We start from the raw sequence: 18207 nt of genomic DNA, 5'->3' as shown, positions 1-18207 counted from the left end.
AACTTTCCAGAAGTTACAAATGTTAAAGGGTAAACAGCTGCAGCATGCGCAAGTCGGCTCGGTAACCCAGCTGACATCAGCCAGCGAATGTAACCAGTACATTACGGTGGACGGTGTGCAGGGGGCAGCGATATTAAGTACAAGAAGCTCAGTCACTATGTGATTAGTAATTTAGGCTTTCAACTGCGTCCCTGCGCCCTTGGATTATTCCAGACAGTGTTTATCAAGACAGGTACAATCAAATCTGAGTACACGTCGTGAAACGGAAGCGTACCTTGGAGGGGTGGTTCTTCCTGCTGCAGTAAACGGTGTACTGCGTGATGAGGCCGTTGGGCTGCTCAGGAGGCAGCCACGACACGAGGATGGAGTCTGAAGTCAGCGTCAGGGCCTTCACAGCAGCCGGTGGTCCGGGAACTGCAAGGAACGAGATGAAATCAACAGCTGTCGTAGTGAGTATTAGGATATTAATACAGGCATTCTTAAGAGAACTGAATGCTAATAAAAGGATCATGTGACGAGCGCAGAAAGTTATTACCTTCAGACAAACATTTCTCCGTCAGTATTTACTATTACTTCCTCTGATATTCAAAATTTCATAGGGCACAGTTTCGAACCCAGCCACTGTTTGAATTTTGAATAAAAATGGTTATCCAAGACTTCCGGAATAAGGAGAGACTCTCGTACTTGCGAAAGAGGGCAAAGGAACACAATCTTCGCTATGGGGTGGGAAACTACCCCGAAAAGGGGGTAAATCAGCAGGAGAGTGCGGAAGGCCATGAAAGCCAATACACGAGTTCTGTAATAGAAAGAAGCGTCCGATGAGCGACAAGAATACCAAAGTCCCAGCGGTAAACACGAGGCGTCTCATTGACAGCGTGATTAATGGGCCATTGTGGGTAGTTTAGGCTTTAGCGTCGGCGATAGTACGGAAGTGGTTGCGGGAATTGTGAACCGTGTTCTCGAAAACATAAGCCGATTGTTCGAGTACTGTACTTGAGACCTCTCATTTCCCATTATGGATCTGCAAGTGTCTGCGGCACTCGACACCTAAATGGTAACAGTTATTAGGAGAAAAAGCAAAACTTTTCGGTTCACGGATGTACACTCCTTTCCGTTTGGTTCTTGCTGCCACTTACTATTTAAATTCTGGCAGCAGGCAGCGTCGTTGAAAAATAATTGTGCAAAAGAGACTATTATGGTTTAGCAGATCTTCTGATAGAGAAATATTGGGGAAAGAAATCGATCTCACCCTTTTCAATGAAATCAACGCAACGGTTGTCTTCTTGGAGTTAAGAACATAATGGAAAACTTAAATCTGCGGGTATTTACGGAAAACTGAACACTGTTACTATCGTACACGATTTCATTATCTTTACCATTATGCCACTTACCACTTCGCTTGTTAAAAAGATAATGAAAATTGCCAGCAGCTAAAATATTTTGAAAACAAGCTGTTATGAAAATAATGTAACCAGATGTTAAGTAGTTTACGGTCTTTAAATTGTATTCCAACAAATATTATTAATAAATGTCAGTAAAACTTTAAAATTTAAATTAACAGTATCGTATAATGGAGATAACTGTAATGTACGTCAAAATTTAGGTGTTGAGAACGAGAATGGCAGGTTGAGGTTGGGGTGTGGACGGTGGGGGTGTAACCACTACGGTGGCAAGATGTGAACAGTGGCTGAGGAAGTTTTTACTGACACGGTTTGATTGGAGAAATGTGAATGAGGGATTCGTGCAGGAAAAAATGTCGAACGGCTGCTGATGAATTAAGCGGTATGACAGGATCTAGAACTTTCCTATATATCTTATGATCAGATGAGGTCGGGTTCTTTCCCGTTGCTACGAGCACTGACTCGCATTTATCAACAAGTAAGACATCTAGCAGTCAGTACACGACGTGGAATCATTGCCTACCCGTTCGTGTAGACAAGAAGTGAGAATTTGAGTGTGCTGTTTAACCAGTGTGATGAATACAAGTTGAAGCAGCCAAGACAGTGCGCTCGAAATACGAGTGTGTCCAGAAAGAGCAAATATGTAGTTTTCGATCATTTATAGCGGGCAATGTAGTGAATATTCTGCGTAGTTTTTAAAAATTGTGGCTTCCGTAAATGACATCGAATTATTTTCTTTCTGTTGTGATCGTGAGTCGCTGCCCCTAAACGGTAGACTTCCCTCAAACAGCATAAGTTACGCTGCATGGCCGACGCGCCAGGCGAAGCGAGTCGGCCAGCAAATCCTAGCGGCTCACGGCAGAGGTCGCCAGCAGAGCGGAGCAATAGGGACGAAAATATGGGAACACCGCGAGAAGTGCGTGCTTGAACATAAATGCAGATATTAGGCAAGGCTATAGGCGGTGCTGTCGTATTTAACCACGAGCGGCACTTGTGCAATGTTGTAACGCCGGAAATGGATATCCTATTTCCATCTATTGTACTACAATTTTTTTCCTTATTTTGTTACCTGAAGGTATGACATTTCTGTGTCTCTATATATTGTAATTGTTTTACTATTTGTATGTACACACACACAGACACACACACACACACACACACATATATATATATATATATATATATATATATATATATATATATATGCATTTATGTCGATGTATAATTGTTTTGTTTTGTAAATACTATTTGTATTTTTACGCTGGGTCTTGCCTAGGGAAAACTATGCTATCGAAGGACTACATCGATAGGTCGTGTGGAGAACCAAAGTGTTTAGGATCTTTGGTAGTGTTAACTCTGCCGCGTGGAGCGCGGGCAAAGCGGAGTCTGGCTGGAGTAGGGCGGTGGAGCAGGTGTGTTGAGTGACGCTCCCGCGTGTTGCCGCGCTTCCGGGGTTTGGCAGCATGTAATTGCGCTCGATTTGCTATGATAGTTTCTGGCACGGTCTCGCGGACGGGAAACATTAGCAGGCACACATTAAGAGCCCGTTTCGCCTGGTGATCGTGTCGAGACGAAGGTGCGCCAACATCCAGCTTCTGCAACAGCTACGGCCGACAATGAGTGATTGTCGCCACCTCCTCGATCGACGACTTCAAACCTTCAACCAACCAACAAGCAAACAAAAGTTCACTATTAATTTCAGTCACTAAATTAACTTTTAATTTTCCGGTTTTATTAATTCTTTTGCTATTGTAAGTCAGAGTGTAGCGATATTTATTACCTCTGACAAACATTCAGTTTTCACACAACACGTGTCAACCTTCAGATGCCACGCTTTTAGTGCTAATTATATGTGCAATAACCTTTATTTTCCGTTATTATAGTAGTTGTCCATAGGACTGGCAACCGTAATTTTCCCCAAATGTCAAATATCTCATTAACGCCAGTTAATTGTTAACGTAACGACCGCACATTTACTTTCTTTATTAACTTTACCCCTTTTCAAAATTAATTTCCGACCAGTTTCATTTGCATTTTTCCTTTCATTTAGATGTAACCCTTTCCTCCCTCTTTACCGACAGATTAACGTCGGTGACGATTGCTTTTCCCAAATTTCCATTAGGTACACGCGGTTTAATTTTTCACTGTCATTAAGGTCGATAAGTGAGGGGGAGGTTACAATGACCTCAGTGCGTTGAAAGTGTCTGTCGTATTCCCGACAGTGTTCTGTGCACTTGTGAGTGCATTATGTCGGAACTCAGTGAATTCGAATGTGGGTAAATTGCATGTGCTCGCATAGTGGGTGCTTACGTAACCAAGAAGCCGAAATGTTTGGTGTTTCAAGAGGTATAGCATACACGGAAAACGGAAAAACATCGCCCGTTAAGTACAGGGCGGACTGAAGTGTGTAATGAGACGTGAAGGACGGTTATTGAAGAGGATTGTGACGGAAACTAAGAGCACGGCACCTGAAAAAGTCAATGCACAACTGGATGGCGCTCCCTTGCAAACCCTATCAGCACAAAACAACAGGAAGTTAGCATTATAAGGAGAGAATTATAGGGTGAGCTGGAATTCCAAAACTACTTATCAGTGATGCAAATGCCCGTAACACGAAAACGTGGACTACAGAGCAAAGGGAGATTTGGTCGGATGAGTCTTGTTTCACCTTATTTTCAACTTCAGGCCGAGTTTACATCTCAAGAGCGAAACGTCAGCGGGGTTTGGTGATGATGTGAACAGCCATACCGGGGTATTCGATGATCCCTATAGTTACTCCGGTGCCAAAGATTAATTGACCGGTTTGACTGATCACGTGCAATGTGATGCTGTTTTCCAAGACGATAGTGCCCCGTTCACACAGCTCGCGTCCTCCACAACTGGTTTTGTGAACACGTGGCCGTCATAGTCACCACATCTCGGTGTTATGGAGCCTTTGTTGTCTACTTTGGACAGATGGGTGCATTATCACTACCCACTTCCCTCATCGTTACCTGAACTTAGCACTATTTAGAAAGAAGAATGGTATGGGAGTACCTTTAAAACCATAAAAGACCTGTATTTATCCATTCTAGGACGGCTGGAAGCTGTTTTGAACGCCAACGGGAATATCACACCGTTTTAGGCATAGTAATGTGTTGTGTTTCAGGCGTTTTCGTATTTATTTTACCCTCTGTAAGTCGCACTTTGCTGATTTACTGTCAGAATGTGTTCAAGAGTGCGTTCCTGCTGCAGTTCCAGCGAGAGCCTGTCGTTGTTCCAGTTCTAGTCGCCGTCGCCACTACTCTTCCAGTTCATCGTAGTTTACCTGTCCAAAGAAGGTCCCGCTGCTGTCCCACCACTCATAACACTGCCACGCAATGCTTATGGCGGACAGAAGACTGTAAAGGTCACCAGTTGGACTTTTTCTCAGAGCGGTTCTGTCACAGGATAGTATATTGTAACATGATCTCTTAAATGAATATTTGTATGTTATCGAACAAATGAGTTGTAGTCATTCCAGTAGCTGTGCTTGCATGTATGCAACTCTGAAATTTGGTTGGGAGCAGAGCCCCTATCAACACTGACGTCAGCTGCACCTTGTATTGTATTGTATTATATTGAACTGAGGACCTAGGCCTCGCTCCCGCCGTAGCCCACAACAGGCTAAAGCAGTCCACTCACCCCATCGCCGCCCCACACCGAACCCATGGTTACTGTGCGGTTCGGCCCCCAGTGGACCCATCGGGAACGTCTCATTCTAGACGAGTGTAACTCCATTCTTTGCGTGATAGAGTAATTATTGCGTACGCGTACGTGGAGACAGTGTTTGCGAAGCAATCGCCGACATAGTGTAACTGAGGTGGCATAAGGGGAACCAGTCCGCATTCGCCGAGGCAGATGGAAAACCACCCTAAAAACCATCCACAGACCGGCCGGCACACCGGACCTCGACACTACTCCACCAGGCGGATTCGTGCCGGGGACCCGCACGCCTTCCCTCCCGGAAAGCAGTGCGGCAGACCGCACGGCTAACCGGGCGGGCCAGCTGCACCTAACTGTTTGTTGTCATCGTGCACTTTCAAAGGAACCATATGATATACCTTTTCCGTGGCATTGGAAAAAGCGTTCGAAGAGGACTTCAGTGAGATAGTATGTGTGAAACATTAAATAGCACAAAGATAAGAGCTCGCAAACCACCGACCCAGCATCAAAAGAAGAGGTTCCACAACCGTCACCGTGTAACCTCCCCCTCACTTATCGACCTTAATGACAGTGAAAAATTAAACCGCGTGTACCTAATGGGAGTTTTGGAAAAGCAATCGTCACCGAAGTTAACCTGTCGGTAAAGAGGGAGGAAAGGGTTACATCTAAATGAAAGGAAAAATGCAAATGAAACTGGTGGAAATTAATTTTGAAAAGGGGTAAAGATAATAAAGAAAGTAAATGTGCGGCCGTTACGTTAACAATTAACTAGCGGTAATTAGATATTTGAGATTTGGGGGAAATCACGGTCGCCAGTCCTAAGGACAATTACTATAGTAACTGAAAAAGAAAGGTTATTACACATATAATTAACACTAGAAGCGTGGCAACTGAAGGTTGACACGTGTAGTGTGAAAACTGAAAGTTTGTCAGAAGTAATAAATTTCGCTACACTCTGACTTAATTTAGCAAAAGAATTAATAAAACCGGAAAATCGAAAGTTAATTTAGTGACTGAAGTTAATAGTGAGCTTTCTTTCTGAAGCACATCGAAATCCAGTAAAATACGGTTAGTCTTGGACTACCTCAACAATCATTTCAAAAGCAACTTGACTCTACGCAATTTAGAAACAAGAGATTTAACTTTGAACTTGAATTAAATGATTCTGAACTATTAACAATAGTAAAATTTAGTACGTACCAAGCTGAGCTGCAGTCACAGGTAAGCTAAAATATGCTAACAAAACTCGCACTCTAAATTTGTGCTCGTGTAACCTAAATATTGTAGCCAGCTACTGAACTTTGAAATTAAAGCAGTGAAATCTAATTATATTATTTTAATGCTGGCGTTTGAATTTCAACGACACTCGGGTTCATTTCGGAAAAGGAAGGGACCCTGCTTGGCAATGCAATTGGGACAATGAGCAACAAAGGTTCATGCTAAGTTGCTGTAATTTTGCGAGGCAAATGGAACAATTTGAAAAGCTGAGGTCTGCCATACAGTTCTGAAACTTTACGTGCTTTTAGTCTTCCTTGTTGGTTGATTGAAGGTTTGAAGCCGTCGATCGAGGAGGTGGCGACAGTCACTCATTGTCGGCCGTCGCTGTTGCAGAAGCTGGATGTTGGCGCGCCTTCTTCTCGACACGGTCACCAGGCGAAACGGGCTCTTGATGTGCGCCAGCTAATGCTTCCCGTCCGCGACACCATGTCAGAAACTATCATCGCGAGTCGAGCGCAATTGCATGCTGCCAAACCCCGAAAGCGCGGCAACTCGCGGGAGCGTCACACAACACCTGCTCCACTCGCTACTCCCGCCAGACTCTCCCTGATCTGCCCGCGCTTCACGCGGCAGAGTTAACACTACCAAAGATCCTACACACTTTGAGTCTTCACACGACCTATCGATGTAATCGTTCGATAGCAGTTTTCCCTAGGCAAGACCCAGCGTAAAAATACAAATAATATTTACGAAACAAACCAGTTATTCATCGAAATAAGTGCAGAAATATATATATACAAACAGTAAAACAATTACAATATATAAAGAGACAGAAATGTCATATCTTGAGGTAACAAAACGAGGAAAAAAATAATAGTACAATAGATGTAAATAGGAGGATATGCATTTCCGGCGTTACACGTGCCCCACATTGTCTGAGGATGTTCGTGTAACGTAAACAGACTCAGAAAATGTCCCAAAAGAAACAGCGGAAATGCATATGCTCAAAACATCAACAAAATTTAGCATTCGTCTAATTAACCATAAATCAATTTTTAGACCATAATAATTAAGTGGAGACACTCCTAATCTTATTCCACTCTGTCATCTTGCACAAAATAAAATGGGTTGACACATATTAAAATTCATAGAAAATATAGAAAATGGTTTAGTTATTCCAAAATCGTCAAAATCCGTAACACTATCAAGAAATGGAATACTATTTACAAAATTAATCCGAGTACATGGTCATAAAAACAGGTAGATCAAAATACGCAAATTAATTATTAATTACATAGAATACACATTTTATATAACCTTTTCGTAATTAATACTCTTGCCATGAGAGTCCACTTAATGTTAAACAAGAAAATAATATACAGCAGATAAAATAAAACATAAATATTGACAGCAGAATCCTTTCACATCAGCTGTCCAGGAAGAAAAACAATTCCGCCTTCCGTACTCGCAAGTACAAAGAATGCCGACAGCGGCCCAAGAGCCAACAGCGGCACAAGAGTCGACAGCGGCTCGCCTCGCCAGTATTGTTGCGCCCGCGCGTGCGGCACGCTTGATCTCACACGCCCTTGTGACGGCGTTTCTAGAACGTCCGTTTCACTGAATTCTTTAGGAAAAACTCACTCCAGAGTAATCTCAAGGAGTCCCTTAATACTATCACAGTGGATAACTCAACACTGTCCATCATCACACGCATGTACTAGCCTGAAACTTAAAACAGCGTCTAAGTACATCGGCAATTACTAATAAAACACACATTCATGAAATTTTACAGCTATTTACAAAATCACATTTACATTCCTTAATCTACTGTGACTCAGCTGAAAACTTAAACTAGCAGCTTGGTTTTTTCAATTGATTTATAATGACTCTTAAATCATTTAGTAAAAATTAATTACTTATTAATTACAACTTCTTTAATCTCCTCTTGGTCAGGCAAAAGCATGACAGTCTTGCAAATCGTAAATCTTACACTCTATATTTACATATTGTACAAATTACCCATTGTGTGGTATTAATCGATCCTAGGTTGGTACAATTTCAAATCTACAATATTCCGTAAGCATTTGTGTGAGGTATACCAATGACTTTATATGGTCCATTATAAACAAACTTAAATTTAGAGATTTCATGGTCTATCTCGCTCGATTTCTCATGAGCTTTTACAAGTACTAAGTCTCCGATTGCAAACTTAGCAAAACGCGCTTTAGCGTCATGACGACGTATGTGAGCATCGGCTTTTAGCTTCATTACTTCTCGCAAACGATCCTTTTTCACACCAATACTAATGTTAATCCGTGGAGGGAATTTGATTATCTCTTCCACTAAACTTTTACTTCTGTCATCCAACAGGATTTCCTCTGGAGAAAATCCCGTCGATTCATGTCTCAAGGTGTTCATAATTCTCATAAATTCTGCTTCATATTAGCCCCATGCCCTATGGTTGTGATGACAATAGGTACGGGAAAGTCGGCCTCGTCTTTGTTCGTGTGTTACGTTTGACACACCGTCTACAATACTTTCCAATTCACTTTCTACATTATTGTCAATGCCGAGATTCCTCATGTTACGGCAGTTCAAACTCATTCCTACGTCAATGTCATCCGGCCACTTAACAATGTTTATAGGCTGGTATTGCCTATGCACGCCGTCTCCTGCCTCGTCAAAACTAACTACTATTGTTTTATCTTGGGAAGTACATGTCAAAGTTTTGTTTTCGCAGTTAATCACTGCACGGTACTTTAATAGCCAATCTAACCCGATAATTACTTCCGTAGTTAAGTCTGGCACGACGACAAACTCTTGTTCAAATTGTGCCCCACATATGTCGAAGTTGACAAAAATCTGTTTTGTGACCGGTTTACTGGCCTTCCCAGTAGCACCGATAATTTTCACTCCTGTTACTGGCATAACTACGATGCCAGGTCTGTCTTTCAGTAACTCAAATATTTTCCCAGATACAGCACTCAATTCTGCACCGGTGTCAATCAACACGTTTAGTTGTAGGTCGTGCATATTAACAGACACTACTATCTGTCTACACTTGTCCTCGACTGTTTCTTTATTTTCCCACAGTAAATCCTCGTCTATATCCAGGTCATTCCAGAAAAAACCATCCGGCTTTGATCCTAAATCCAGTTTATCTGGCGGCTTTTTCAGCCTCTGTTCACATACAGTTTTTATTTCAACACGTTTGTCCTGAGGCTTAGTCTGTAGCGTCGCCTCCAATACCGAAACCTTTTCCTGTAACTCGTCAACTAGTGAGTGTTGCTTTGCTATTAATTCATTAATTGTCACCTTCTTTGATTCCTCTTTGGTCAGATTGATCTCATCTGCCACTCTACCTGGAGACATGTGCCCAGTAGTATCTGCAATTACTTCCTCTGGATCTGCGCAACCCACACTGCTATCGTCTGACCGTATAACGTCAGCTCTAACCTCATACACACTGTAATCTACGTGGTTTTCTACCAATCGTGTCCGGCTATCACTAAAATTTTCGTAATCTTTCTCCTTAATACTCTCGCAATGTTTAAACTGGATGTTCGCGTCGGATGGGTCGGCTACTTCTACCATTACAACTTTCGGTAAAGTCTGCCGGTTAGGGCCAGAACTTTCCGTTACTACTTCAACATTCAACTCCTGCGGGACGAAACACGACGAATCTTGCTCGTGCTCCCCATTAACATCAACTATTTCTAGTAAAGTCTGCCGGTTAGGGCCAGAACTTTCTATCATTTCACAAACACTATCTTCCTGCGGGAAGAGACGCGGAAAATCCTGCACGCGCTCCCCATAAACACTTCTCCCATACAGGCCCCTATAATCTCTTAGTTCGTCGTATAAGCGACCGAACTGCCTTAACCAGACCTCATCCCTCTCTGCATCCCCTCGCTCGATGACGGACGTTTTATCCGACATCTGATCTTCTCTCAACAATTGCGAATCATTCTTAAACTCAATCTCCAGTTCCGCTGTGGGTATTACAGCTGGCACCTTATAATCGATTTCCGGAACACTACTTAAATTGTTCTCACAGACAGTGAATGTACACTCTTTGACATAAAACTTGACCGGCGGCCGGCCGCTTCAGAGGCTAAGTCCGCGCCGATCGCGACATGGGACAAAAAAACTGGCCAACTCGCTAATTCTCTAAGTCCGGTTATCTGCACAGTCTGGCAACACTGTAGACTGCGGCACTTCTTGGAGGAAAACTTGTCCCATGATAGAGAAACTCTAGTCTGATTACGCCTGTGGTCTAGCGGTAGCGTGCGTTGTTTCTGTTCATAATGTCAGTGGATCGAGAGCAGCTGGCATAAAATATTTTTATAGCCTCTTCTGTCTGAATGCTGAAGACGTGAATGTAATGGTAGCGCAGATTCAATCTATTTCGCTTTGTGACACACCGATATCAAAATTTTATCCAGTAACGATTTTGCGGCAGATTTCCTGCAGACTGTCCTCCTCTGGACGCCGTATGCGGGAAAGCTCCGGAATCCATTTGCTGGCTACTGGCAGCGGCCGTGGCGACAGCAGCGGCGCTGCACTCCCCCGTTCTTTATCGAAAGCGCCTGCTACCGCTCATCGCTTTTGATGATTTAAAACGCTTTATTATTAAAAGTTGCTCCACAGAAAATTTCTACAATTTCCATTCACGCTCAAAAGCAACGGAGACAGACGCCCTGATTAGTAGGCGGGTATTATATTACATTAATCGGCAAGAGCTGAGTATGGCCCGAAATTAATTTTATAGACTGGGACGAAATTAAACCACCTCACTACATTCGATGAATTTATAAATGCTTCATACCTCGTTTCTTTTCCTTTCAAACTCAATTATTTGTGCAACTTTTGGTCAATGTTTGGATGTTTTCGTCAAGCCAGAGTGAGCGTCTGTGGTGTAAAGTGTATTATAGTTCTTGTTTCATTCCTTATGGTAAGTCTATGCGATAAACTGTGTGAATACCTTGCAATGCATGCTCTGTAGCAGTGCAGGAACACTGCACATTTGGAGTTCCTTGTATGGGTTCATGAAGTAATTATTGTTGATCGGGAGTGATAGTTAAGGTCATCAGATTTAAACCAGAAAAATTTGTCGTTTTGAAGGTTTCAGAGAACGGAAAGGAATTGCTAACGCCGGTGTTAGAAAACGTCTACAGTTAAATGCTATTGCAAAAATTTAGAAGAAGGGAACTACATTAATAAACATGTGCACTTCATAAACAACCTTCTGACATGTTAGACCTATATGACGAACAAAGCTCAAATTTATATCGTTGACAGTCGGTTTGAATCTTTTCACGGTCTATTTTACAGTGAAGCACCTTGGAATTCGCAAAGCGACTTAATTTACTAAGTCGAAATCGGACGAAGATTGATGTTTAAAGGCATTCTTCAGATTTCGCATAAGAAATTTTTACTAGCAGTTTGCAACTCCATTAATTAAAATGGAAAATAAAAGGTTGTACTCAGAGGTTTCTACCGTGATTCGAACTGCTATGTCTTATAGTACAAGCACTGCAACGCACAAGGGAACCTCTGATCTAACGACACACTGGCGGCCAGAGGCGGAATATAGTCACTGCGATGTTGCCTGAGCCTCAAAACGCAACCTTAAACACACGAACAGAGGAGGTGGAGATTACTGTTTTAACGTCCCGTCTACAACGATGTCATTAGAGACGGAGCACAAGCTCGGATTAGGGAAGGATGGGGAAGGAAATCGGCCGTGCCCTTCCTAAGGAACCATCCCGGCATTTGCCTGAAGCGATTTAGGGAAGTCATTGAAAACCTAAATCAGGATGGCCGGGCGCGGGATTGCACCGTCGTCCTCCCGAATGCACACACAAACAGGTGTTACTTATGTGAAGAACGCCATTCTTGGAGTCCAGAAATTAAATACACTTTCTAATTGTGTCATCTTGCAGTGGATTATATCGTACGAGTCTTCGATGTGGAAAACGAATGTCAAGTGAATTTAGCGAGGTAACGCCGACCTACACCCGGGAGTAAATGCACTATCAGAGTGTTGACAAATACTTGCTACGACGCTGCCATTTCTAGGCTCTCTGACGAGGCAGCTCTTCAGCGAAATGCTTGCCGTGATTCTCCGATACGGTTCTTCAGAGTGGAGACGCGCGCGCACGTTTGGTTTTTATGCGGCGTTCTCCCCTGATGGTTTCTGACGTCGCCTTCTGGGCTATGTATACATATGAGACATTCAATTATCATTAATCCAGAATGATACAAGTTTCAGCTTCCGGTGTGGAAGAAGGCTGTTGACGCCGACATTATATCATTTCAACGTAGGGAAAGCAAAACGGATCATTCAATGTTTCTCATTCAACATAAAGCATGTGAGATAATTTTCCGTAACGTTCATAATCATCTAAAAATACAAACGAAGTAAAAATACACCGGAAGCTTATTCGAACTGAATATAACGCTTTGCACCTCGATGTCGAATTTGTCCACTTGCAATCTTTTGCAGCATACACATAGAATGTCATGATTACCACGAGAATGAAGAAATATGTTGGTTAGGATGGAAGCAAGAAGAGACGCAGTCAACAAATATTCTATTCCTCATGGCATTCATTTCATTTGACACGTAAGAAGAGGTAAAGCGGGAATTTACTTTCGTTAACACGAAAGATATGCCGCACATATTGATAACGAGGAAGTCTGCGTCTTCATACGTTTCCTCCTTGAAATCTGTATGCTCTATTATATACTAAGTAGCCCGATCATTGTTTCAGTAATGTTACCCTCTTGTTTGACCCCGTAACGATGAACAGATTCCAAATGCATGTCTCCCTTCCTGGGTTGTTTTTTGTGTTTTATTGCTTGGAATTCCTGAAGCAGACCACTGTGCCTTTCCCCCTCGTGGGTTAGGTCTCAAAACTAAACCGCTTTGTATCCAATGGCATAATTTATTCAGACAGCATCAGCATAAGACTATCAAACAAAGCCTTCCATTTACAGTTGCAGCACTCTAACCAGCACTGACCAAAGTGTAATCCACGGTCATGGTCCTAAATTACCAGCTGTCTGCTACTGTGGCAAAGTCCGTACTACACTGTCGATTCCGCAGCACCATTTTATCTGGTAACACTGTGTAGTTGCACAGTTGTGCTACCAGGTCTGTCCTCACACTGTCAACTTTATGTATCTCACTTCTCCTGTAGCGTAGATAACGAGGAGCCGAAGTAAATGACTGTATTCTGCATGACGTAACATTCAGTATTCCCTTCTTTCATAGCCACTCTTCATGTGCATCGATACCAAATAGGAATGCGAAAACTCTTGCGAGTGGGAGAATGACAATAACAATCGTAACAAGAACAAGCAAATAATGAATGATGTTTATTCCAACGCAGAACGAGAATGTCTTTAAATATAAAAATCTGTATCTATATCTATATTCATATCTATTGATCTTTGAGTTGGCACAATGCAAATATATTCTTAGCATTTAGTTACTGAATTTAGTTCTGGATGTTTGCAGAGAAAAGGAAAAGTCGGTACTTCTCGCTAGTGTAATATAATGTGAACCAGCAACTACCCTTTCCTTAGAACACGACTCAAGCAGGTCCTCAAGTAGGTAGCAAGGCACTGCTGCATTCTGTTCCCTGACATTGCTCTGATGACGGTTAATGCAGATAGTTCCGATTATGAAATACAAAACGAATTGCAGGTTAGTTCCTAGGATAGTAACATTAAATTTGCGTTGTAGACGGCACATGAACGTGACGACTATCCATATTACTCATCAATATAAAAAGACAATATTTAAGGAATTTAGCAGGATTACTCAAAATGAATTCTGAAATTGGGTGACTGACTGCACAGGTGCTAAACGTCGTCAAGAGTATACGATGTCCTAATCGCATTAGGAATATGAAGATCGTCTTCGACAGCTCGCAACTTTCACATTGCTATCTCCACCCTACTCCAGACAGCCCTCGGTGGAGTTGCACGACGTTGCCGATGTTATGGAAGGCCTTCGAACGACAACAGACCACATATTGAAAAATACAAGCGAATTCTCTTGCAGCGTAAGCTTATTGTAACTGATCTAAAAATTATTGGAGAGGAACATTGTCCTATTCAAAAAAAGTAAAATGTTACACACTGTTGACGTCAAACGGACATTATCTATGTCCTGTCTTGTGTCCTACTCGTCTATAATATCAAGTGTACTATGAAAATGATTATATATAATGGATGATAGGGTAATGCATTGATACCAGATGGTGGGGGCCGGCCGGTGTGGCCGTGCGGTTCTAGGCGCTTCAGTCTGGAACCGCGTGACCGCTACGGTCGCAGGTTCGAATCCTGCCTCGGGCATGGATGTGAGTGATGTCCTTAGGTTAGTTAGGTTTAAGTAGTTCTAAGTTCTAGGGGACTGATGACCTTAGAAGTTAAGTCCCATAGTGCTCAGAGCCATTTGAACCATTTGAACTATTTAACACAAAATGACATTAAAAATTAAAGTTATTCACGAGCAGCTAGTTGAGAATATGTATGAACATTAAATGACACGACGAACTGAAATAATATGACGAAGAGTTCAGCGCTCACTGGGATTAGAGCCCCACACATATCGTTGTTGACTACACACAAAGAGACGTCAGCTACCGAATTTTTCTCCACCAGCTGCTCAGAATAGCATCTTGAACTTACAGTCATCTCGCAAATAGTTCTGTGTCTCACTGGGAGTTAAAAACGTCAGATATCGTTAGTGTTGACAACGAATGAAAATACATTAAAAATCAAAATTATTATCCACCAGCAGATAGGTGTTCTCATGATAGAGCCTGATAATACATAATTAAATCTTTAGTGCCGGGCCAGGATTCGATCCCATTCACGCGTAATATGTGAAGGTGTTGAGGAATCTGCAGTTTTGAACAAACAACAAATTGTAGCCGAGCTGTATTGCCACGAAGGGATCAAATTCCGCGTTAAGGGCGGTCTGAGTTGCATTCCCAGTTTAGAACCAATTTTATCGACATACAGAAGATCAAATAAAAGATGGAATAAGTGTCCTGTGACCATACATAGCGTTTGTGTCGTCACTTGAAATAAATAACGAGTATAAGAAAGGTTACTGGTGATAGAGTTTCTACATGTCGCCACTCCAGACTTTATTGTGGTTCAACCTACCGCCTACTTGGTAAAGAAGGAATATCATCTTTAATGTGAATTTTCAGACCACGCAGCCATTATATCTCCTCACTTGGTGTAGCCAGGAGAGAATGGAATCTGTCTCTCCCTATCTAAAATCATTGACGGAAGTGGGAATCGAACCCAGACCAGAGGTATAACAACCTACCATCCGTCCAACAGACCACGAAATCCTCTTCTCTGCGAGTCATTTTTCTATCGTAACGCAGTTGCGCCACACTGGATGAGAATTCTGACACACAGGCTCCCTGTAGTAATTTGCAGCATGTTCAGTTAATTCATTTACTTGGTTGACCGAATCACCATGAACTAGCTGCCTCGGCTACCCAGTGCATACATTCGACTATTTTGTAATCACAGAAATAAAATCACGTAACTGCCACCTACACACAACTGCCAACAGTGTAGGATGCAGAAGTTTAAATAGGAAGTGTTCCTTTCCACTTGAGCTATTCTATTGCGCTATCTGTTAATAGAAAACGTCGTTCAGTCCAAAAGAAAAGCTGTAACTGTTTGTCTCTCAGAAGTCAAGACCTGGCCATATGCATAATCTAACAGTGCTGTGGAATCCAAAAGTTCTGGAGGAATAGTTACCGAGCTCTGGAGCTACTGTAGCTACGTGTCAGCTTGTAGCATAGATAAGATTTCGCGAGTTCGAATACATTCAGTGCTACATTTTTTAAAACGCAATTCTGCTCTCTGCTGAAGGTATCAATCTAATGGAACTTTGAACATAATTCCCTTCACTTCTCAACCCAAAGTAGTCGCATGTGGAAAAAGGGCTAACTACTGTGACATTTTGTTCTATTCAGGTTTAATAGACAGCAGGCAGCAGATGCATCTCGAAGATGTGCAGGGAGAGCGCATCGTGCCATAATATGTCAGAAAAGTATTTTCTATATTAGCCGTCGAGTGGTAGTGATATTTTATTCTTCTTCAAACTTTGTTTGACAGCTTTAACTCAGAACAAGTTTTCTACATGCATGTAATCAATAAACTGCATGTGCATTGTCAGACTGTCATAGGTAACATCTGAGAATTCGCATATATCGTTGATGATTAATTTCTCTCTCATGTTTACTATTGTTTTAACAACACTAAAGGAAACCTTACGAAAATTGTGCACTGTATTATAAGAAATGAAATAAAACTAACCATGGTAACCTTACGACGAAAGTATCTGTAAACAAGCATGCCTCTATCGACACGAATTAGTAAAATACTACTCACTTAGATTTTGATTGGGTCTGTGTTTAATTGGTATGCTGTGTCATACTCAAGAGGTATGCAAATGTGGCATTTCATAAATATAGTTACGTATTCCTAGAAACCCAAAATTCGCTTGTCAGCAGCGGAAGGAGGCCTTACCTGTTGTGCAGCATTGTAAGTTTTTCAACATTGCACTATGAGCTGAAAGCATTTTCTTGCGATTTCCTTATTGATGTTTGATCTGACTGCTTGTAGCTCTTTCACAGAAGGGATAAAAACGTTACAGTCAGTGAGACCGGAACTGCGAACCGTAACAGACGCTTTTTCACAGCTCAGCACGTTACCACAGAGCTGGCGAGGAGGTATGGGTCTTAGCTTCCTATTACGAGGGCAATAGTAACTAGAACTCGTAAACCGCTATTTGAATGTCGAGATTAGTTGCGGTTTCCACCTGCAACGACTTTCCTGGGCTGGAAACCGTAAATTTTCAATCTTTTGTTACCCTGCAAGCGATAATAACTCGGATTATTCAATGGAAATGACAGGTAAAATCAAGTGAACTTTGAGGCTTAATTCCGTGCACACCAGGAAGTAACTCGTCGATCACAGAGTTGCCAAACATACGTTGCCTTGTTGCCAAATCTCAGTTACAGTACCAGCAGGAAGAAGACGAACCGATGTGATCCTACAGCGGTCTGGGAAGTGAACATAGCTGGTGTCTCCAAGTCACGGCTGCTACGGCCTGGGATACGTAATGCGTCTGATTCGCTTTCTGTAACTAGGTTTAGGGACTGGAGCGTAGTTACTAATAATACTCAGAACTGACTGCAAACTGAGCATCATAAATCAGTAACTCTCATTGTTGTTTTTATATTTCTTTCGTAAGTGTACTCAAAACTAAGAAAGTCATTCACAGGCGTTTTCGTGCCTTGCCGATAGTCGAGCACAACATACAAATAAAAATAAAAAAGAATGTGTGTGTGTGTGTGTGTGTGTGTGTTTGTGATAGAGAGAGAGAAATAAAAAGCAATGAGAGAGAGTGTAAAAAATTGTTGTAAAGAAATTGAAACATGGTCTTTAAAGAAATCTTTCATTAAAATGACACGTTCCATATCATTACGAAATGTCGTATTCATGATCTATGGAACAAGAGTTAATCTAATGTAATCTAATCTAATCTAATCACATCTTATTGATGATTAGCCATGAAGAGTCATGAATTACCGAAATTTTGGCCAATACCAGTAACCAAATCTAAACTTGAAAATAAAAGACGACAGTTTTTGTAATAAACCGTGACTCCTATCAAGACCCTTTCGTCCCTGTTATCGAACCACGAAAGATGTCTGATATACCTCCATTCTGAAGTAACAAAGTGTGCATGCATTTAAAGATGAAGTGCATGATGTGAAGTTCTGTGACGGAGATACGAACCCAACACGTAATCCGATTGTTAACTAAGAAAAATCAAATGTTACGTATCGGTTTT

General features: G+C 41.9%; 1 protein-coding gene across 1 annotated transcript in view; it reads right to left on the bottom strand.

Moving 5' to 3' along the window:
- Positions 1-18207, bottom strand: part of LOC126456830 (Down syndrome cell adhesion molecule-like protein Dscam2) — a 416068-nt gene that overhangs the window by 72400 nt on the left and 325461 nt on the right. The window contains exon 26 of the mRNA XM_050092636.1: positions 275-414. Within this exon, the coding sequence (XP_049948593.1) occupies positions 275-414 (140 nt within the window). The remainder of the gene's footprint in view (positions 1-274; positions 415-18207) is intronic.

Source organism: Schistocerca serialis, chromosome 1 (genome assembly GCF_023864345.2).
Source record: "Schistocerca serialis cubense isolate TAMUIC-IGC-003099 chromosome 1, iqSchSeri2.2, whole genome shotgun sequence".
Classification (NCBI taxonomy): domain Eukaryota; kingdom Metazoa; phylum Arthropoda; class Insecta; order Orthoptera; family Acrididae; genus Schistocerca; species Schistocerca serialis.
Note: the sequence above shows the minus strand (reverse complement) of the source record. Positions and strands in the feature narration are given on the sequence as shown.